General features: G+C 42.9%; 1 protein-coding gene across 1 annotated transcript in view; it reads left to right on the forward strand.

Moving 5' to 3' along the window:
• The first annotated feature begins 1,607 nt into the window (after positions 1 to 1,607).
• HTR2A (5-hydroxytryptamine receptor 2A) overlaps positions 1,608 to 22,562 on the forward strand; it is a 28,454-nt gene continuing 7,499 nt past the window's right edge. Inside the window, exons 1-2 of the mRNA XM_050902200.1 lie at positions 1,608 to 2,022; positions 6,916 to 7,116. Coding sequence (XP_050758157.1) covers positions 1,608 to 2,022; positions 6,916 to 7,116 — 616 coding nt within the window. The remainder of the gene's footprint in view (positions 2,023 to 6,915; positions 7,117 to 22,562) is intronic.

The following is a 22,562-nucleotide window of genomic DNA, read 5'->3' on the forward strand; positions in this document are numbered from 1 at the left end:
AGGCTGCTGGGGTCAATTGTTACATCCACCTCCTGACAAACAAGCATGACATCAGAGTGACTTCAATTTTTAATAAATATCTATTGCCAATTTGATTAACATGTCAGCACAGACTGGGAGTTAAAACTGAAGGGGACTGAACATTACTCCTTCCTTTTAAGGCTGGCATAATTTCCCCTCTACATGGAAAAAGCTTCACACTTACAGTTTTCACTAGTATCTACCATTGCGAGCCTTAGATTTTGTCTCTTTTAAGCCTGCATCCTGTAAAACACTGTAATTGCATGCAGCTGTGTTCGCAAGCCATCCTCTGCAAATGGAAAGCGTGCATTGAAAAAGCACCCAAGCAGAGGACCTCCGAAATACACACTGCAAAAGCTGCTAGTTTACCAAGAAGACCCTCTTTGGTCTGCCCTCCCCTGCCCTCCTCTGCTGTTGCTACCTTGCAGTTTATGGCAGCCAGATAGTGGGAGGTCTGACAAACTGAACAAGGCAGTGAGCAAGAAATTCCATTCCTGTTGAAATCAGTAATTCCTCCGTGCAGGCTGCTTTTTCGTGTGTGTGCTTTCTTTCGTGTCACTTCGAGAAGGGCTCTGATATTATTATTACTTTAAATATAGCTTGCCCTGGGGCGGGGAAATGCACAAGGAAAGAGTCGGCAAGCAGCCTATCTCTCAGAAGAAAAGAGCAAGTCTTGCAGCACAGGAACTGGCTTCACTCAAGTGTGCAGTTTAGAAGTCAAAAAACTATTCCAAATACCACCATTTTGGAGGAGGCTGAAGAAAAAGGACACAAAACTGGCTAAATACAGCGAAGAATATGGTAAATCGGGGTACAAAGTGCACCCAATTGCAGTTTGAGAGTGGGCTCTGAAGTACAATGTAAGTCTTCCTTAAATTGTATCTTTTTTATCATAGTATCTAGTTGTTTAATTTCCATTCTGAAGCCGGGCTGGGCCAAAAGGTACAATTAGCTATAAAAATCAGCATGGAGCAGAATGTGTAATCTCTGATATGAGGCTGAAAATTGTACTGAAATACAACAGAAGTCAGAGACTATCAGCCATATTACGGAAGATGAACTATAAATAAGAGCATATCTAATTATTTCAAGAGAAAGATGCTGGATGGAATCTTTAATCAACTTTCCTAATAGGGAAGCGAGAGCTCTGCTGTTTTGTATGGCAAGCTATTTTAATACTGCTGTGTTTAAAATTGTGTGATTACAGTTACCAAGAGCAATAAGATGTAGCTCCAGAGGGGAGTCCTAGTGGTTGCAAAAGTTTTTTCTCTTATTTCTCCAACATTTTTGCTCTCTGAAGCCTCAAGTCCACACTCTCTATCCTACAGCTTGGTTTTGCTTTTCAGCTGGATTTTCAATGTATGCCAACACTGGACTTCCTATGGAACTGAAAACAAAACATTTCAGCTTTCGGAGTAATTCTGGTATGTTTTTCTACATCACGCTAGTGGCAAAAATACAGTCGACAAAAGATTGTGCTCCCTCAACTTCTGGCATGGACAGCTGAGGAATATAAAGCCTGATGGTGACAAAGGGTGATAATTTCCTATTTTTCACTATTTATCTCACCGGTTTCAGACTTAGCAATGGATATTCTTTGTGATGAGGAGAGCTCTGTGAACCCAACTGCAAACTCCTTAATACAAATAAATCATGAGAGAAGACTCTACAGAAACATTTATGGAGCTGGAGATATTAATATATCACATCTTTTTAACTTGACTGTGGACTCTGAAAACCTAACCAATCTTTCGTGTGAAAACAACATGAGTCCACCGTGCTACTCTTCCCTGTTTCAGCTTTCACAGAAAAACTGGCCAGCTTTGCTGACAGTGATAGTGATTGTTTTAACCATTGCTGGAAATATTCTTGTCATCATGGCTGTGTCACTGGAGAAAAAACTACAGAATGCCACTAACTATTTTCTAATGTCACTTGCAATAGCTGATATGCTGCTGGGTTTCCTTGTCATGCCTGTGTCAATGTTAACCATACTGTACGGTGAGTATTAGCTGTGTAACCTACTGCATGTATTGAAAAGCTTTAAACATTACATGCACATGTTGTTGTTGTTATTATTTCATTCTCTTACCACAAAAAACTGTAATCACTCCATACAAGTTGAAATATATGTAATTGGTTAATGGATGTAAGAATAGGTGAAGTACTTGAATCTTGTCCTACTTTATATTTCTAGTTACAGGCATTTTAAACACAGTCCACAACATTAGTTTATTACTCAGTTGCTGTATGAATTGCCTGAAAGCATATATGAAGATGCTTTGTTCTCTCTATTCTTTCAGTTTTTTCCCCTGACTTTTCAATATTACTAATGAGAATGTAGGGTCCTGCCAGTTACTTTGCCCTGCAAATATGCACAGAAGCACTAACAACTACCTTTAGATTCAAAGCAGGCAACCCCTTCAATTTTTTTAAGGAATTAATACAAATGTAAATAATTTTCTTAACACCAATACCCTGCTTAGGCATCTACTTACCACCAAATGCTGGAATAAATATTGTGGGAGTTAAAAAATGGACGGGAAATAATTCTGCCTAATTTTTATTAACATTTACAAATGCAAAGCTATGATTTCTTAAGAGAAGTTATTTAAGAATTAAGTGAATAATGACTCACAGTTCATACCGTTGTAGGTGATTAATAGCAGATCTTTCTTCTCATTTTCACCAAAATCACTTGCAGCACAGCTCACGTAGAAAACAGCAGCAGCCTATGTTCAGTACCAATATTGTCAGGCTGTTATAATCCCTAAACTTCAAGAAATGAGTTTTTCAGTGCCACAACTGAATTGCTACAGTTCAAGGAGAAGCCAGACAATGTTAGGAGGAAAGTGAGGTTGTTTGCAAAGATTTCTATTGCTTCACTATTTTGGGACTAAAGGTCCAAGCATGAGCCTGTGATTTAAGAGAGATGTCACCCAGAAAACTGGAAGTTCATTTCCCAGTTTCAGTATTTCTACACAGATTGCCCTCAGTAGCATTTGCAAACTGTATTTGGCATCAGTGATGGTGTAACGTTGTGATTTATTGTATTAGTGGTGCAATTACCTTTGGTGGGAGAGACAGCATAAAAGAGAGCCACGGGAGCAGAAATCGTCCGATGCGTGAGATTAGCAAAACCCTTTTAAATCTTGCGTGATTCCCTGAGACATGCAACAGGGACTCCTGCTGGCCGGGCTCTGCTGCCGAGGAAAGAGGCGCCCGAAATCCGCGGCTCGGAAGTGATTTGGAGGTCGGGACGCGGGATTTTCTGCACGCAGCGAAGCTGAAACCCTCATCGTGGGGGGAAGGCTGCATCGCCTTCCTTTGCGATCGCCGGCGCCGAGGAGCAGCAGGGCACCTAAAGTCACAGGGGAGGGAGTGCGTTGGCTCTGCCTCCTCTCTCCCTGCTTTTCCCCTTGCAAGGTCAAGAAGGGGAGGTCTTTGCAGGGTAACTTGGGGTGAAAAATCACCTGGTGGTGCATGCAGGTACCAGAAGAGCCATCTCAGCATGGTGCACTGTCAACCTCCAGGATGACCAGTGATGGCACAGAGGGAAACCTCTCCTTACACAGGAGCATTTGCTCAGCCCCAGACACCCAACTTCAACCACATGACCTATGTTGACAGTTCTGAGCCCAAACCGGGGGCCTTTGCCTGCGCCTCGCTCTGCTGGAGCACCTCCGAGGCTGTGGAACAAGGGTGCTCCACCACCTGCTCCGCAGCACCTTGAAGGAGGATTGTGACTGTTTTGCTCAAAAGAGATGATTTCCTTCTTGAGACCTTTACAGCTACTGTGGGCAATTCCCATTCAGGCGACCGGCCACACCAGCCATGTGCCTGCCCCAGCCTGCACCCTTTGGGCCAGGCAGGCTTCTCCATCCACCCAGCAGCACCAGCCTCTGCTGGAAAAAAAGACAGCCAGCAAGTCCTGCCAAGGTGGAAGTGCCCACAGAGCAGAAAACTCACAGAGTTGAACAACAGCGCTGGTTCCCACCCAAAAACACATAAGGTGCTGGATGCCTGTTGCTCCTGCCTCGGAGACTCGTCCCATGCCGTGGGGTGACAGCAACAGCATGGAGCAGCTGTCAGGATTACTGGCAGATGCTGCCTAACTCCCTGCTGCAGTGGAAGGACCAGGCATTTCAGAGGGCTCCTGTCCAGCCCAGTGCTGACCCAAGACATGGTCTCAGCTGATGTGCTTCTGACAAGGCAGGATGGTGCACAAGGGCCTCCTCAGCAACTGCCTGTGCCTACAGACTCTCCTCTCTTCTTTCCTTACAGCGCTTCCTTAGCCTTTCACTCAAAACAGTTTTCCCGTACCTCCTGTTACCAACAAGCAGCAGCCCAGCCATCCTGGCCAGCTTGGCTTGTTTGCCTCCTCACCTGAAAGGCCTTGTGAGAAAACATTTCTCCTCTCCTGGATGCTACTATCTGGCTACATCAGGAAGAAAATTTTATGTCTTCCTAGGGGCTACCTGCCCTCCCTCTCAGCCTCTGAACCTGAAAATGTATAGATGCACAAGCATCATTTGCTGGTCCCTTGGATAGGACTCCCTCATATGAGCTCCTGGACCCCAGGAGTTCTCCTGGACCACAGGAAATCCTGGACCTTGTAAAACTTTCCCTGCCTACCCAATCTTTAAATTGCAGCCATGTTTTGTTTTGTTTTGTTTTGTTTTGTTTCCCCTTGGATATGTCGAGGGGCGAATTGGACAGTGGCCAGAGCACAGCACAAGGCAAAGGTGCCCTGCACCATGTGCCACATAAAATGTCCCAAGGCCTGCCTGGAGGATGTTATCTACACCCTTCCTGACTCTTATTGTATCCACAGTTGGCTCCTGTCATGTACTTTCCCCTTTCTTGACCCTGTGGTCTCCAAGGCAGTTTATCTGATGGATGCTCTTTTATCCCTGCCCCATCCAGGTTTAGAGCAAGGACAAGAGGTCTAGAAGGATATGACAAATGCATTCCCAAAGGCCACTGAAGCAAGAGAACAGATGCATCTTGTCAAGTGTAAAAATACTTTATCGCTTTTCCCTGTGTAAACTTTCCTGGCCTGACAGAGAGATGCTGCTGGGAAGACATGCCCCTGAAAGCCAGCCCTCACATAACACACTCCAGAGACCAGATTCCCCACCGGAACACCAGAAAACAAGATAAAACACATCTATAAATGCTGTATGGCTTGTCAGGGTCAGCTCATATTACAGCAGTCCAAGAGCACCAAGAAATAGGTCTCCTCAGTGCTTGCTGAGACTAAATTTAATTAGGCACAGACCTAGCTCCTCTGCCTCTCCCTCTGTTCCTGCTGTTGCAAATTTTGTATTGTATCTCCAAAGGAGACAGGCACTCCCCAAAATACTACTGTGTTCTCACAATACCAACTTTGGCATTGCCCCATGCCGCAGTGTCATGGTCAGCTCGGGTAATATGCTCTAAATTAAATCACCACAAGATAAGGACACGGATAACTGCAAAACTTGCTCCAAGGAGAGTTATTAGTAGTTCCCTGCAGTACTAGAAGGGCCTTTGAATGGGGGTCCTACAGGCCTCTGCTTAGCCTGGGTCTGCTCAGTACTGCTCCTAACAACTTGATAGTGTATAGAGTGTGAGCTTACACAGCTTTCCAAAAGCACCAAGCTGGGAGAGGTTACAAGCACTCAGAAGGACAGGATCAGAATCATCAACAATCATCTGGACCCCTGAAGAGAAAGTCTGAAATGAACAAATAACATTCAGTGAGGATAAATGCAAAGATACCAACTTAGGAAGAAGACAGTAAACCCACTACTGCTGGGGAAATTTGTCCAGGCTTCAGGAATGCTGAACAAGATCTGGCTGTCAAAATGGATCATAAGCTAAGCATGCGTCACTAGCATGATATTTTTATACAAAAGGCACTCATCATTCCAGGTTGTATAAGTAAGACCATTCCCTGCAAGACCCGTGAAGCAATCTTGTATTTCACTTAGCAGTCACGAGGCCTTTGCAAGAGTACTGAGTCCTGTTTTAGTCACTGAACGATAAGCAAGATGTGGATAAATTAAATAGATTCCAGGGCACAGAAATAAGAAGCACAAAAGTTTTAAAAGCATCATCTGTAAGCAAAAGATAAAGGAATTGGCTTTGCCTAGTCCAGAAGAGAAAAAAAACACCTAGGCAAGACACGATAGCCATCTTCCAATAGCTTCCAGAAAGGACAGCAATCAATTATTCTTAATGGCTAGTGGAAAGAACAAGGAAAAAGGGAAGGCTTAATTTGCAGCAAAGAAGATGTAGGTTGGATATTGGTAAACACTAATGCTTTGGATTGCTCTCTCTGGAGGAGCCTATCAATATTCATTGATACAGGGAATATCCTTATTTAAGTATGTGGTAAGTGCCTAAAGACAGGTGAGAAATATCACTGGTATGCAACAAAATACATTTCCTTCTTCAGCTGCCACTAAATTTAAAGTTTCAGTTTCAGAATTTAGGCAGCTTTGCATATCAGCAGGTATTAATAATGCAGTAATTACATGGATAAAAAGTCCTAAACCAAAATTGAGAACTTGCAGGTTTACAATGACAAAATTGCTTCTCTTTCCATAGATTTGCTGCCAGAAATGGTTAATTGTATCATCAAGCATTAGCATTATGCAAATAGAATTAAAAAGAAAAAAACATACACTGCCTGTAGCCTGGGAAAGAAGCAGAGTTAATCCCAAAAGCTGCGGAGTTAGAAGGTAGCAAGCAAATAAAAAAGGTTTCTTAAAACAGTGTCAGGCAGTTTCTGTTGAACGCATCACATACTACCAGGTTCTCCTAGAAGGATATATGCACTAAGATATAAGTGTCACAACAAAAGATGTATGCCACATTCTTAGCTGATGTCAACTTTCTCTTGTGCAGGATACACATGGCCTCTACCTACAAAGCTCTGTGCCGTTTGGATCTACTTGGACGTGCTTTTCTCCACTGCCTCCATCATGCACCTCTGTGCCATCTCACTGGATCGCTATATTGCCATTCGAAACCCCATCCATCACAGCCGGTTTAACTCAAGAACTAAGGCTTTTGCAAAAATAATTGCTGTTTGGACCATATCAGTTGGTAAGTGAGGCAATATTTCAGCATGTAATTGCAGATTTCTAGCCCTTGAGAGCATTTGACATATATATTGCAGTCTAAAACTGTATTCTCTGCCTGCAACATTTTACTTGCCACAGTCTAAGAAGTGCTGTAATGTAGTAATTACGCCATGGAAATCAACGACGACAATGGGAAATGGAGGAGAACTGAGCAACACTGTCACTGAAAGAATATACATCAGTGATAGGACTACTGGGTTCAAGTTTGTTTTAAAGATGTGTTTATGTCCTATGTTGATTATCGATCATTACCTTAACATCTGGAAAGAAAAAATTATCTCAACTGAAAAAAAGATTTCCCTGTTTTATGTAAGTCAGTTGGGAACAACTTCTTATTAGGGTAATTTGCTTAGAGGTGTTTCTTATGGGCAGATCTTTTCTGCCTTTCTCGGTGCGTAGGGTAAGGTATTTGTGCATCCTATTTAGGAGACATTAGATAATCTGTGTACACTGTAAATGAGAGAAGTTTCCCCACAGGACAGTTCAGAGTTGCAGCCTAAAATAGGTGCCCTGAATGACTCCCTAGATGAATCTCTCTTTGCACTGGCAAAACCCAGAGGCTTGAAACTAGGCACGGGAGTGCCACTCTCCATTCCCGTGGTGGCAGCACCCTCAGTCCAGAGCAGTTGCACAGTAAGGGAGGTGGAAAGAGCTTGGTGTCTGATGCCATCAGGGATTTCCTCACACAGCTGGGGCAGTGGTCCTCAAACATGTTGAAAGCACAGTTCTCTTTCAGCTCATCTGGTTTGGTAGACCCCCTGAGCATTGGCAGCTTACTTATTCAGAAACAGAAAAAATTCACTTTCTTGCCCTGGAAGAGATGAGTGTTGCCAGCAATCAAAGGTAATTAGCCACTTCCCTGGCTAATACAAATTATTGCAAGTGGTAACTGTAATTCGTTACCATTTTTCCGAGGGGAAGGAAAGGAGATAATGCCTAATACTGCTGCCTGCCTGCCACTCTGAATTGTCTCCTGGCTTCCCTCTTGATCCTGGCCCAGAGTCTGAGAAAAAGCAGTCTATGATTTTTATGACTTAAAATAGCTGTATCTTCTGCTGCGCAGCAAGAAATAGTGGGAGCCCTCTCTCAACAGGAGGACAGTTCTGCATCCTCCAAGACCTGGTGAGGTTCAACAGCATCACGTGTGGCTCTGGGGTGCATTCAGCTGATCAGATTTAGATGTCTAGTGCAGGCTAGGTGAACTCCACCCTAAAAATACCTAGCTCTCAACTGTAAAGGAAGCCTAGAGCAACTCAGATGTAGATGTCTTCATTTAGATTAGATGAATCATACCTTATATCTTGTGGTGGGTTGACCCTGGCTGTATGCCAGGTGCCCACCAAAGCCGCTCTATCACTCCCCCTCATCAGCTGGACAGGGGAGAAATAATAAAACGAAAGGCTCATGGGTCGAGATAAGGACAGGGAGATCACTCACTAATTACCGTCACGGGCAAAACAGACTCGACTTGGGGAAAAATTAGTTTAATTTATTGCTAGTCAAATCAGAGCAGGATAATGAGAAATAAAACCAAATCTTAAAACACCTTCCTCCCACCCCTCCCTTCTTGCCAGGCTTAACTTTACTCCTGATTTTCTCTACCTCCTCCCCCACAGTGGCGCAGGGGGACGGGGAATGGGGGTTTGGGTCAGTTCATCACACGTTGTTTCTGCCGCTCCTTCCTCCTCAGGGGGAGGACTCCTCACACTCTTCCCCTGCTCCAGCGTGGGGTCGCTCCCATGGGAGACAGTCCTCCACAAGCTTCTCCAACGTGAGTCCTTCCCACAGGCTGCAGTTCTTCACAAACTGCTCCAGCATGTGTCCCATCCACAGGGTGCAGTCCTTCAGGAACAGACTGCTCCAGTGTGGGTCCCCCGTGGGGTCACAAGTCCTGCCAGCAAACCTGCTCCAGTGTGGGCTCCTCTCTCCACGGGGCCACAGGTCCTGCCAGGAGCCTGCTCCAGTGTGGGCTTCCCCTGGGGTCACAGCCTCCTTCAGGCATCCAGCTGCTCTGGTGTGGGGTCCTCCATGGGCTGCAGGTGGATATCTGCTCCACCATGCACCTCCATGGGCTGCAGGGGGACAGCCTGCCTCACCATGGTCTTCACCACGGGCTGCAGGGGAATCTCTGCTCCGGCGCCTGGAGCACCTCCTCCTCCTCCTTCTTCACTGACCTTGGTGTCTGCCGAGTTGTTCCTCTCACATCTTCTCACTCCGCTCTCTCTGGCTGCAACTGCAACTCCCCTGTAACTTTTTTCCCTTTCTTAAATACGTTATCACAGAGGCGCTACCACTGTTGCTGATGGGCTCAGCCTTGGCTAGCGGTGGGTCTTTAATAAAGATGCCTTATATAAAGGCATTAACTTTATTGGCCATAGGGGAAGCTTCTAGCAGCTTCTCACAGAAGCCACCCCTGTAGTCCCCCCCGCTACCAAAACCTTGCACGCAGACCCAATACATATCTCTACAGTCACATTTTTATCAATCCAGTAGAAAACATATTACTTACTCTGTCCAGTTTTTCCAATCTTGGACACTGCTAAGTGCAAGCATTTTCCATGCATTCTCCATATAACATAAAAAAGTCAAGCATTCCTTAAATTTGTACGTACTGTGTTTGTCTCCCTTTGTGTGTGGTGCCTGTGCTTAGTGCGTGTGAAACTACTGTCCTTTTTAAATACAAATAAATTCACAGAATGATCAGAATGACCATTCTAGGGGCAAACCAGTGGTCAACGCTGCTCAGCATCTTTCCCCAGACAGGGGCTCACTGCCAGAGTATCTGAATTAGCTCACTATTAAAATGAATCCAGAAAAATTTATTATTTAAGCTCTATTAGTTAGGATATGGTTTATGTCCTGTAGCAGGAGGGTTTAGTTCTTTGATATCTTGATATTTAATTCCAAAAGTTAGGACTATTCTTTGCAGTAATAACTGATAACAACTTATCCATTGTAAAAACACCTTTTCTGGTCTCTAGAGGATTTTCTTCTAACAGTGATCAGATGAGCCACAGATGTTATTTGTTATTTCTATGGCAAGTGATAGCAACATGGTCCCTATTTATATAACTCTGAAAAATACAACTCCTTATTTTACTGGAAAGCACTCAAGTGCAGCATGAGTGAAGAGGACAGAGTCCCGCTTTACTGCAGCTGGATAAGGACACATGTAAGGGAACGGTGGATGTCAGGAAAATAGGTGGGCTGATAGGGTAAACTCCATCTCATTCACACATCACCTGTCATCGAAACAGTGAGTAGGTTAAATAGATATAAATGAATGCAGGCAAGCACACTGAGGTGTGCAAAAATGAAGTGGTGCTGAGCTGGTTTGCTGGTCCCGCGGAAGCAAGGGGCATGGGGTGACGAGCTGAAGGAAGATGGGTCGGTTCCCAGCCTGGCAACTGTGTCATGAAGGAGCTCTGGCAAATGTGATGTGCTCCAGAGGACAGACAGGGAAGCAAACACACAGCAAGCTATAAAGAAACTGCTGAGCTAGTCACTGCCAGGCTGGACTGAGTTTGCACCACGGCATATTGCTATACTAATAGAATAAAGAAAAATGCCAGTATTATAAGGAACCTTGATAGCTCCTAGATTACCCATGCAACTTGCTGTCAGTCAGTTATCAACCCTGTCCTCCTGATCTGCCACCATCCGACTCAGAGTAGGTAGGAAATGGTTTCTGAAGAATGAGGTGTTTTCTGTATCATTTACTAATAGGAAATGCTTTCTGAACAAAGAGGTGCTCTATGTATCATTTACCAGTCTCCAGGCTCTCAGTGCTGCTTAGAGTGGCAGGGCTATAAATTATTTAACTCTGTGCATTTTCACATAGCTGTAGCTGGCACAGGCAGAGTTGGTGTCAGGCACAACACACTTTCCACAGTGCATGGTGTGGCTGCCATCTCACTGACAAATTTGGAGAGGTGGGAGTTTCTCAAGGTTTTACGCTCCAGCCTCAGTTAGATATCCTTTGGCTTCCCCTTGCTCCTGCAGTTTGCAGCTGAGCTGGTGCCCTGTGAACTTTCATGATGTATCAGATGGAAGGTAAAAAGCAAGAGAAAGAAATGAAAGATGTTATGTTCCCCTGCGTAGAGGCTTGTTTTAGCAGGGGAAGGGGGGGAACCTGCTGATCAGAGACCCTGAATAGCTCCCTCACTGTCAAAATCCTTAGTCCATCCTCTTGTGTAGCCCCCTTCAATGATTGCTTTACCAGGCTGAGTCCAAGTCTATTTAGGCTCTGTTTGTGTGGCAGTATCCCATGTCCAGGTCATCTTTGTACCCTTCTCTGAATCTTTTCTAGTGCTTCTACACCCTCATGATGTGGACACATCATGAATTCATGTGGTGTAGTAATATTTTCTGCCTTGTTCTCAATTCCCACCTTAATAAGTCCTGCCTTTCTTTTAGTCTTTAGGACGATCCCTGCAAACTGCGCTCAGTGAGTCCAAAATCATGGAATCAGAGAATGGTTTAGGTTGGAAGGGACCTTTAAAGATCATCTAGCCCAACCCCCTTGCCATGAGCAAGGACATCCTTCACTAGTTCAAGTTGCTCAAAGCCCCATCCAACCTGACCTTGAGCGCTTACAATGATGGGGCATCCACAACTTCTCTGGGCAACCTTTGCCAGTGTCTCACCACCCTCATCATAAAAAATTTTCTTCCTTATGTCCAAGCTAAATCTACTCTCTTTCAGTTTAAAACCATTGCCCCTTGTCCTGTCACTACACGACTTGATAAAAAAATCTCTCTCCATCTTTCTTATAAGCCCCATTTATACATTGAAAGGCTACAATAAGGTCTCCCAGGAGCCTTCTCTTCTCCAGGCTGAACAACCCCAATTCTCTCAGCCTTTCTTCACAGGAGAGGTGTCCCAGCCCTCTGACCATTTTCATGCCACTCCTCTCTTTCCTGAGTAATGACAAATAGTTTTGCATATCTAGATAGGGTTAGCCCCCAACTAATGTACAACTCTTTGCTTCTTAGCACTGAATTTTGTCTGCTACTTTGCTGTCCATTAGCTGAGATTTATGAGGACCTTCTGCAATTCTCTACAGCCAACAGCCGCGTGTTGCCAGCACATTTATTCAGTTCCAGTGTCCGTGCAAACAGGTCATGGATGGACTGAACAGCACTAATAAACACAGAGGGCTGTTGGACGCTACCTTCTACCACCTTCACTGTGGAAACAAATCGTTTAATCCTACCCCTTGTTTTCTGTCTTTCAATCCATCCTTTTTCTACAAGAGAACCTTTCTTCTTCTGCCATTAGAGCTTAATTTCTTTAACAGCCTTTGACAAAACAGTGTTGTCTGAGCTTTCTGGAAATCCAGAAACATTATATCAGCTGGATCACCCTTATCCACCTGCTCACTGACTCCTACAAATACTTCTAGCTGATTTGTGGGGCATGGCTTCTAGCTGATTTGTGGGGCATGCAGAAGTTCTCCTAAATTCACAAATTTATTCAGTGAATTTGATCCAAAGACCAGTCAATCAGTGGTCTTCCTTCCGTTGGCTTCAGTGATACATAAAGTATTTAAAAATAGCATAAAAAAGCACAGATAACTTGATTTACTTGACTTCTGAAATCTTGACTTTCTTACCTAAAAAAAAATTGTACTAACATTTGGTTTTGCATTTAGTGGGAGAAGAGGATTTAGCCAGCAGTCTTTCTTTCACTAGACCATGTAATGCCACAGGCAATTGGCTTAAAATGGATTCTAATTACTGTAACAGATTCTAATCGTGTCTTTAATTCTTAAATCATCCAGTACCCAGAGTGGCTAGATAATTAGATTATTTGTAGCTGTTGAAGGCAAAAGCCCATTAAACCCTGAAAATGATTCCATTTGTTTTAAAGCACAGAGGTCATTACTGAGAACAGGTGTAAAAAGCCCAAGCATTTCCCCTTCCTATAAAAATTAGAGTTGAATTTTGAATAGCATTTAACTGGAATCTATAGAATTGTAAATAGAGTCGATGCTGAAAAATACAGGTAAAGCACCTCTGAGTCCTAAGTGGGCCTAAGAACCGTCTTGCTCTGCAAGAGGCCAACAATGCATCATTCTCTCCTTTAAAAATCCTTGAAAGGGCCACATAAAAGAATTACAGTCATGAATGTTAAGCCCTTAAATATATCATTCCTCTGTCCTTATTTCTCTCTATTCCTCTGTTAATGGTCTAAGTAATGTGAAGTTTGATGAAGCCCAAATCCTCTTAGCTGAGTTTTCTCTTCTCTTATCATTTCTCAGCCTACACATCTGTTCACTGCCTTCAGGCAGTCTCTGCTCTCCCCAGTCACTAACAACTTTTAGATTTATTCAGTACTTTTCATGCAGAAAAAAAGTCCAAAGCGGAGCTGGATGAAGCTGGTGAAATATCTCCCATCACATAACTCTCTTAAAATTTTGCCATTGCTTTCGAGGCTTCAAAAATACAGAAATACTGTAGCATGTGAAGCCATATTCTCCAAAGTGCAGGGTGCAAAAAGTTACCTCCAGGTGTACAAAACAAGGCCAGTGCAACTAAGCCCTCTGATAATTTGGCAGTGTGAAGCTTTATGCTGACATAGAGGCTTACACCTCCTTCCCAGGCAGCCTGCAATTTCTCTGCGTGACTTCTTGCTGTCCTACAGAGTACGAAGGGCCAGGGAAGCAGCTGGGATTGGAAGAGTGCAATTACCAGCGTCTCTGGATTGTGCTTTGTTGACAGCTTTGGCCTCCTTCAGCTCACTCCTCCTTCTGCCAAGGACAGCTTTCATTTGAAAGTCCCTTTACTGTTTTCAAAAGGCACAAATAGCCAGGGGGCTGCAGGCTGGGAATCCCTGTTCCGGATCCACCACATCCTCCATTTCTTCCAGATGACATACTTATAATTTGCCAGTTCATTCAACTCTAATTTAGGGATGGCTTGGCACAGGAAAAGACCACTTGTTATAACATGGAATATCCTGCCAAAATACATAAAATTGCAGATAATTACACACAGCACTGTACTCCAACAATATAGATTTAAAGTTGAGCACCTAAATTTGGAAGTGCTGGAGCTAAACTTGAAATATATGCTACACTACTCTCTTTACCATGCAGTCTTTCACTTTGCTTCCATTTCTTCTTTTGAAAACTTGGCTTTGCATTCTTAGCAGTATTTATAATCATTTCCTTAGTTAACTTTTCTGGTTTTTTTAATCATAGTCATGAAATCATCTCCCAGAGAGTGAACATACTGTTTGCTCTTTCCAGCTGGAGGATCTCAAGGGCAAACATTGTAGGTTTTGTGTTTGGGCAATCCCCTAGGACCTTTTCCATTTGTGGATGTAGATGCCACCATAAAAACAAAATGCCATAAAGATGTTGTCAAAAATTGTGACACAACATATAGAGAAATTTGCATTAACTATAATAAAGGGCCATGGCACAAAATTTCATAAAAAAAGTATTAGAGCTGCATCACCATCTCACAGAAATAGGATCTTCATTGTATTATTTTATAGAGACACAACGTCTGAGGCTCAGTAGTCAGCAACAATTATGCCAGTAGAAAGTTCATTGCCATGCTAATGACTCCACCAGCAGTGACAACTAATGAGTAAATGAGCACTTCATGTGTAGGTTGTCTGAGGGAAGTTAACATTCAATGCTGTGATGCATTTCTGAGTTGGCTAGCACATGCCTTCTGGTTATGAGACATTACTTAAGATGGTTCTGAGAAAGAGACATAAATATCGTATTTACTTTCCTCATTGATGTAAATTATTCCCGTATTTCCCATGTAACAGAATCCTTTGCTTGATTTGTTCTTCCCAGAAGAGTGAACATGTCTCATCCACCAGACCAACAGCTTACCACACATATCTCCCCCTCATAACTGTGAAGGTTAAAAATGCTTGCATTTTGAACTTGTATATGTTTTTTTCATTATCTGACAAGGAGGTGTTACTAACCTTATACTTTTCTTTATGAAAAAATGCTCAAAGGAATGGTAATGATTGAACTGCTTTCTAAATTCTCCAAATTTGGAAACACAGAGATAAAGAAACAACATAAAAATCCATAGGGCCACATTTCCAAACCAGAGACACTGAGCAACCTGGCATACATCTGGATGGGGAAAAATACATTATACCCGTACATATGTATTGTAAAATGAAGAATAATTATTATGTGTACATTTACCATTTTATTTGTGTAAATACCTGATTATCAGGAGAAGATGAAAGTTTTTGCCTATGAAAAAGGCACACACCCATTTTGCGAGCACCTCTGTTGCAAGAAACGTTCTGCTTTATGGGTGAAAAAAGGAATGAAGAGTGGTCACAACATTAATGTGCGGCATTTCTTTCTGCTTTGGTTTTATTGTTAAGGGCAAGTTTTAAATGGTAGAGCTGTATTTTTAATAGTGGAGCTACGTGGAAAGAACCTGGTTAGTCAAGGTACTGATGACAGACTTTGTTCATTGTATCTTTTTTTTTTTTTTTAAAAAACTTGTCTTTAGAACCATGTTCTTCTTCCCCTTTGAAGCTACCAGCAAAAAAGTATTAAGTTCAATTGGACCAGGCTGGTCCTATTATCAAGTTTCTTTGAATGAATAAGTAATTGTTCGTGGTTGGCAATATGACCTATAAACAGCCAGTCTCTCTTTGTAGGATACGTCAGAGTAAATGGAATGTTTTAAGAGAAAAGGCAGTAACAGTACAGTGCCTATTACAAGTTACTCCTCCTTCTCTGAAAGGCTATATTTTTTAGCCAGTCGTGTACCCAGCACAGTGTGCAATACATACAAGAATCCAGAATGGATTCCCCATCCAGAGGCGGAAGGATGAGCCTAGGTCCTACCACAGGATACCCTTTTCTGCAGGAAGTGCTATGTGAGGTGTTGCAAAATGCAAAAAGGACACATTCACAGGCCTGCTCTGATCTTTTTCCAGTAAGTCTCTACAACAGTACATGCTCAAAAGGGGATCCTATATTGACCAAGAAATTACTTGAGCATCTCTAATCAGAGGAATTGGGATTTCTGCATAGCAGAAGCCACATGCAATATAAATGAGCAGAAAAGAAATGCACAAGGAATCACGTTGGGATTTACAAACTCTGTCATCTGTACATTGTAATTGCATTTAATCGCCTTCTAAATTAGTGTTGTTAAAGTAGCACTGTATTGCATAAAGGAAAATGTCAAGAACAAAAAAATTTTCATTCATTTTAAAATTATACAGAGCAATTTCACAGCTTCTTTTATGTATTTTAAAGAATTAAATTTTATTTAAGCCAGATTTTGCATTTTATAATGTTAAGAAAGAGAAACCTATCACAGAATTCTACTTTAAAATGAAATCCTTACATTTACTCCAATTAGCAGGAACACTGCAAACTATCACACACTCAGGCTGCAATTAACTTTCCCTGTGCATTTCCTGGCCCATGTCATTGGCATCATTTCTAAGCAGAAGCCCAGCTAATAAAAATCAGGGGTTTTGTCAGCGCTGAGACAACATATTCCTAATTACCTGCAACAAATTTAGAAATACCTGTCAGCTGATTTTTCCTACAATGTCCTCCAGAGTCATTGATGGATAACAGCCTGTCAGACTCCTGTGTCGTCCTGAAAGCAGGCTGAGGCATTGCGATAAAGGCTCTCTTTTCTGGCTGATCAAAATTGGAGCTGTGTATTTCAGAGTATTCAGCCCTGCATTTATGTTGCAAGTAAATCACACCCACTGGGAAGACTTGTTTCCTTTTGGCAGAACATAACCCTCATTATGATTTTGTATTTGGTCTGAGTTTTGAAATGTCAAATTGACCGCTATTGCTAGGATCATAGACTGAGCTGAACTGTGAGTATCCTGAGATAAATACTGTATGGTTTTAGGTCTCAGGTGCATTGAGTGAGCAGCATAACTTTCTCCTTACAAGCGTAAAAGTGCCCAAAAGTTTCAGGTTGAATGTTCCCAGGATAAAACCAGCCCTGCCTTGCAAACCACTGCAGGACACGAGGAGGTCCCTCCAGCATTCAGAGTAGCCATTTCTTGTTGCAAGGGCAGTTCATTTTCAAGGTGATTTGTGACATTTAGCAGAAAGATAAGCCTAGGGATTATGCTATAGCACCTACATGGACACCTGTAGATGGGAAATACGGGCAGATCTATCACTTTTTCATCTCTTCTTCAACCCTGCTATCTTCTAAATGTGACCAGGGCACTGACTGAGTTAACAAAAGAGCAGTTCAGTCAGGGTGAAGGGCATTATCCACCGGGTGGGCAGCAAAGCATAAAGCACAGGATCCTGAATCATGATGTTCAGACCAGTGCAGGTCTCTAAGCTGCTTCTCATCCTGTTTCTCCTTCCAAATTATCCATCGCATCAGGACATCTACCCCAATAACTGTCCAGCCATTGGTGCAGTCTCCTTGTATAACTAGTAAGAAGCTGACGATTTGCTTAATCAGCAGCCTCTGCAAGCAACCACAAAAGGAGGCATGGAGAGACAAGACAAAGATCTGGACCTGGCCTGAGGTCTAAAAAATCCAGAAGAATACAGTTTTTGTTGTCTGTGCCCTTCAGACTCAGTGCAAAATTGTTGCTAAAAAAATAGTAATAATTAAACAACTTATCTGATAGTTACATTCAGTCTCCTTTTAAACTACACAATGAGGTCAAGCAGCACTGCTGGAGAAATCTCAGAGAGATACCAACAGAAATCTCTGTTCAGTTCAGTGGAGGATTAAGGCAGAGTTAAGTAAATTATCAGCATTCAACAAATCATACCAAGTAATAATTAAAAGCCCAGAAGTATAAAAACCAGGAGAGCAGAGAGTTAAGTATTACTGTGTACACAGCATGTATAGCATATAATAAGTTAGCCCTGAGGAGCCTTCAGGAGCTTTGTAGCTAAAAAGGCAAGCTGATAACGTGTGATCTGGGAAGATCTGTTACAAACGTATGGTATTTATTTCTTTCTCAAAGCACAATTATCCCCAAATCTATTCTCCTAGGGGCCTGAACAGTGAACGTTGCGAAGCCATCTGACATGGAATACAAAAAGGTCCTGTGCTAAACAGGAGGGATATCACAAGTGGCTGGAGCTGATCCCACTTAGAGGCTCTTTTCCTTTTCAAATTAACATATTTACCTAAGCCAGTGACAATTGTAAATTTGCAACTTCTTTTGAGTGGAAATTAAACCATTGCTACAGGGAACTTAAAAACACCAATGCAATTTAAACAACATTAACTGAGTACACAGAAAGGAAAAAGGGTGTTTGACCTGCTCTGCTGCATTTTGCTGAGCCACAGAAGTAGCAGGTTTGTCCATCAAGGAGCTTTAAATAAGAATGAGTAGCACCTCATCCCTCTGTGCAGAGCTAGGCTGGAGACCTGTGGCACCTCTTGCAATTTTTCAGACTAAATAGTCAGCTCTTTATCATAAGGTCAGTCACTTCTAATCACTTCTAATCACGATGGATGAAGTGGTTACACAGCCATCATCAGCCTACATCCCCTGGAGGAGAACGTTAAGCCCAGCTCCCTCCTGACTCCCCGCTGACAGCAGGATTGTAGCTGCCGTCTGGCTACCTCGGACTTCGGCTCTGCTCAGCCAGCACCCCCCAGGCAAGCTGCTTCCTCGGCCTCCTGTCCACGCCTAGCCAGACACCGCCTTACTCTCTACTCTTTCCAGGCTTGGGGACAGTGACCAGTCTCAATCTCACCACAGATCAGACTGCAAATGAATTGGTATTGTGAATAATAATGCAATTAAATTACAGGGTGGGAGCTCTTAAAAGCCTTTTATTGTTACATTAGAAAACTTCCACCCACCCCTAGATTTTTGCAGCTGCGGTTTGATTTCCTCTAGGCACTGTGCAGTGCGACACACCATCCTCTCACCATCCTGGCAGGCCTTCCTTGGTGGGAGGCAGGCATTAAAGTGCAGGCAGATGCACAGAGCAAGCTGGAGTCCCTGTAGAAGGGCTGGCACATGGGGCCACATGCCCTGTCAACCTCACTTGAAATACACCACCACCGTCCCAGCTGGGAGCGCTGGGATAGAGACCAGGACCATGTGCAGGCAGAGGACTCCTCCTAGGAGTCTTCATCAGACACAAATGAAAATATAAGTGCAACTGACAAACTACAGGGCTACAAAACTTGCAGAAATCTCCACTGCTACCCTATACCCTTTCTACCCTATGCACTTGAGAGCTGGCAGGACATCTCTTTTGAGCTAACAGATACAGCAGCACTGATGCATTGCCGAACTGCAGGCTGAAGGTTTCACAGCACTGGCCTTGTTGATCTTCAGGGGATTGCCAATGTTTGTAATGGCCTACACACACAGCTATTAAAACGAGGCTGATGTAAGTAGTGATGACTTCAGATCATGAAAACACAGCTTGTAATTCAGTTATTTAGAAAAGCTGGCAATCTTAGTGGAGCAGGTATGTGTGCACGTGCAGATGGGTGTGTGTCCATGTGAAATTAGTGCTTATTTTCAGCCCTACTTCTTTTAACGTGACATGTTATGGTATCCACATGCCTCTGAGCCGGGGAGGATATAGAGTACCCATGCCTTTCCACTCCTTGTCATATTTCATACTCTCAGATTTTAAAACGCACCTGAGGTGGCAGGCAAGTCTCCCTGACCTTCTCTTCTTCAGGCACTTCCCCGTGAGAATAGCTGGCCTGAGGGAGGGCTAATGAGAAAGAGGCGCCTCTTGCCAGACACAAATCTAACCTAGCCCAGCTCCCAGCAGAAGAAAGTTATGACATCCATACAGATGGCCTGTATGGAGTGGGGTTTGCCCTTCTCTCAGTGCTCCTTCAGCATTGCCACTCTGACACTAGTTGTCCATGCGTTCTCAGCATCATCTGGGAACCACGGGACCGAGCAGGGCAAAGGAGCAATTTCATCTTTGATGTGATGTGGCAATGTGATGCCAAAACACTGCTGAAACACTCCCATAAACATTTCTTTGTCCCATCTTCAAGGACGGGCTACGTTTTCACCTGGGGATCACAGGGATGGTGCTTTCTCAGGTGAACAAGTTTGCTCTACGTGGCACGATGGCATGCTCCTTACTGGAGATCAGGTTGAGTGGGTTCCTCTGGATCAGTAAAGAGGAAAAGGATTTTTAGGCTGTCTCTACTATTGGCTTTTAACCTCCTGGACATCCTGGAGCTGAACAGCTCTGTCTGGCCTTCTGCTGCAAAAGCAAGCCCAGATGCCTTCTTGCCTCCCTCTTCTTCTCTGTAAATGCATTTATAATGATTTGTATTTGCACAGCAATCTACACAAGGCAAAGAGATTCACTTTTTATCTAAAAGTTGACACACTTAACGAGTCTAGGGCTGGGGTCTTTTGACATCTTTCTCCAGGCTTAACATCACTAAAATATTCAGAATCAGATTGCAAGATCTAACCAAGCACAGTAAAAGGGAGATTCATCAAATCTATGGTAGACCTGTGGAAGAATCTGGCATGTGGTACACATTATTTTGTCCTTTAGCCATATTGTGCAAAAATTTATTTACTGGACAGTTTGGTATTTCTTACTTATTTAGGAAAAGTTCTATGCCTCTGTAGATATAAATGTTATAGTAAACAACCACCTGGAATTCAAGTATATGTGTCATCTAAAAAGAAAATTTCTGCATAAATTGATTAAGTCTTTCAATTTTCTGAGCTTTCCACTGATCAAGAACATACTCTTTCTATTTGCTGGCCCTAAAGGTGAAAGTTTTACCTGCAGGTGTCCCATACTGCAAGTCACCAGTGTGCTAACTCCAAGCAGAAATACTTTTACTCTACAAAGACAGAAGCACTGCAGAGCTTCAGTTAAAATGAGGCAAAGTGCAGTCAAGGGCCAAGGAGGTCATTACCTGGGAATAACTACAAGCACATCAGGAAATAACTAAAAAAATTTAATATTCAAATGGATACCAAGACTAGCTTTGGGAAGTACAACTGCCTCCCTGCTTATGAAAGACCAGACCAGGCAGCACAGCTTTCTCCAGCAATTTCTTACCCCTTGGAGGCCTCCCTTCTGCACACTGCAGTTGGCAGAAGGTGAAGGCAGCCCATGCAGACAGACCTGTGCTGGCACTAAACTAAGAGGGTTTGGTTGCAATAGCAAGATTCTCTATTTCAGCTTGTTCAGTTGAAACCTCTGGGGTCTGTTCACCATTGCTCCTTGCTGCATACACGAATGGCATAATCTGAAATCCCCAGTCCCTAAATCCTTTTTCAAAATAAATTTCTTCAGGACATGTATAAATCTTTCTTTCTTTCTTTCTTTCTTTCTAGCTATTTGGTAAGCGTAGACTTCTATATGTCTCTGTCAGTCCCTTTAGTGACCGGGTAATCATATTACACAGAGGGATAACAACTTCTCTTGATTTGAGATAGCTGTGAGAAGCCAATAAGCGCCTTGGCAGAAGCCTCTGCCCAAACCAAAGACAATGTCACTAGCTGAAAAGCAAAGACTGCATTGATGGAGAGGCTCCACTGAAAATTGCTATGCAAAAGGTTGTGCCTTCCTCAGATACTCAGAAGGATTGGAAAATCCAACAAGGAAACAAGAATGACCAGACATGAAGGACACAGAACTGCTGTAAACAAGTCCTGCAGCACAGCTAAGAAAGCAGATTTGAGGTGTGTATAGGCATGAATAGCACTTAAAGCCGAGAGCAAAGAAACTGCTTCCTGCTGTTGGATTCTTGCTGCCTCTAGGAAACAGGGCTGCATGCACATTTTGTAAGGGAACAGGATTATACCAAAGCAGCAAGCGACTCCATCAGCGCTCTCCTTTCATAACTCAGCCCACCCTGGAGCCCTGGGTTTCTAATCAGTTGGGTCAAAAAGGGGCAACTGTCCTTCATTTCTTGCTCTGTCCTCCCTGTAATGCTCCTCTAATTCTGTTTCTATTTAATTTATTATTAGAGTCCTACAAATTAATTTGCACAGACACATCTCTGTACTTGTAAGAAATAGGCTTCAGGACTGAGAACACAAATGAGAAATAGGAAGACACTGAGACTTTTCTGATTTTATTTTTCTAAAGTGAAATAGACCATTCATGGCATTATATTATAAATGATCATTTACAATAATTTTCTCACATAAAAAGAATTGAATATATGTCCTACTAGGCTAAATAATATGTTTCCTTAGAGATTTTCTGAGCTGCCAAGATCAAAGCCATTTCAAAATTTATAGAATAATCCAAGTATTACCTGGCACACCCTATGTGAAGTTAAATATAAAGTAGTTTTCCTTTCAGTTGTATTAAATAGGACATGTGCGACCAAATAAAATGTTCCAAGGGAAAGCTACAGAAAACCAGCTCTATGTGTGCCCTTGAATAAAAAACTAGATTTGGCCTATAGACAGTGATGAGGAAAA

The sequence above is a fragment of the Gymnogyps californianus genome, chromosome 1, assembly GCF_018139145.2.
Source record: "Gymnogyps californianus isolate 813 chromosome 1, ASM1813914v2, whole genome shotgun sequence".
NCBI lineage: Eukaryota > Metazoa > Chordata > Aves > Accipitriformes > Cathartidae > Gymnogyps > Gymnogyps californianus.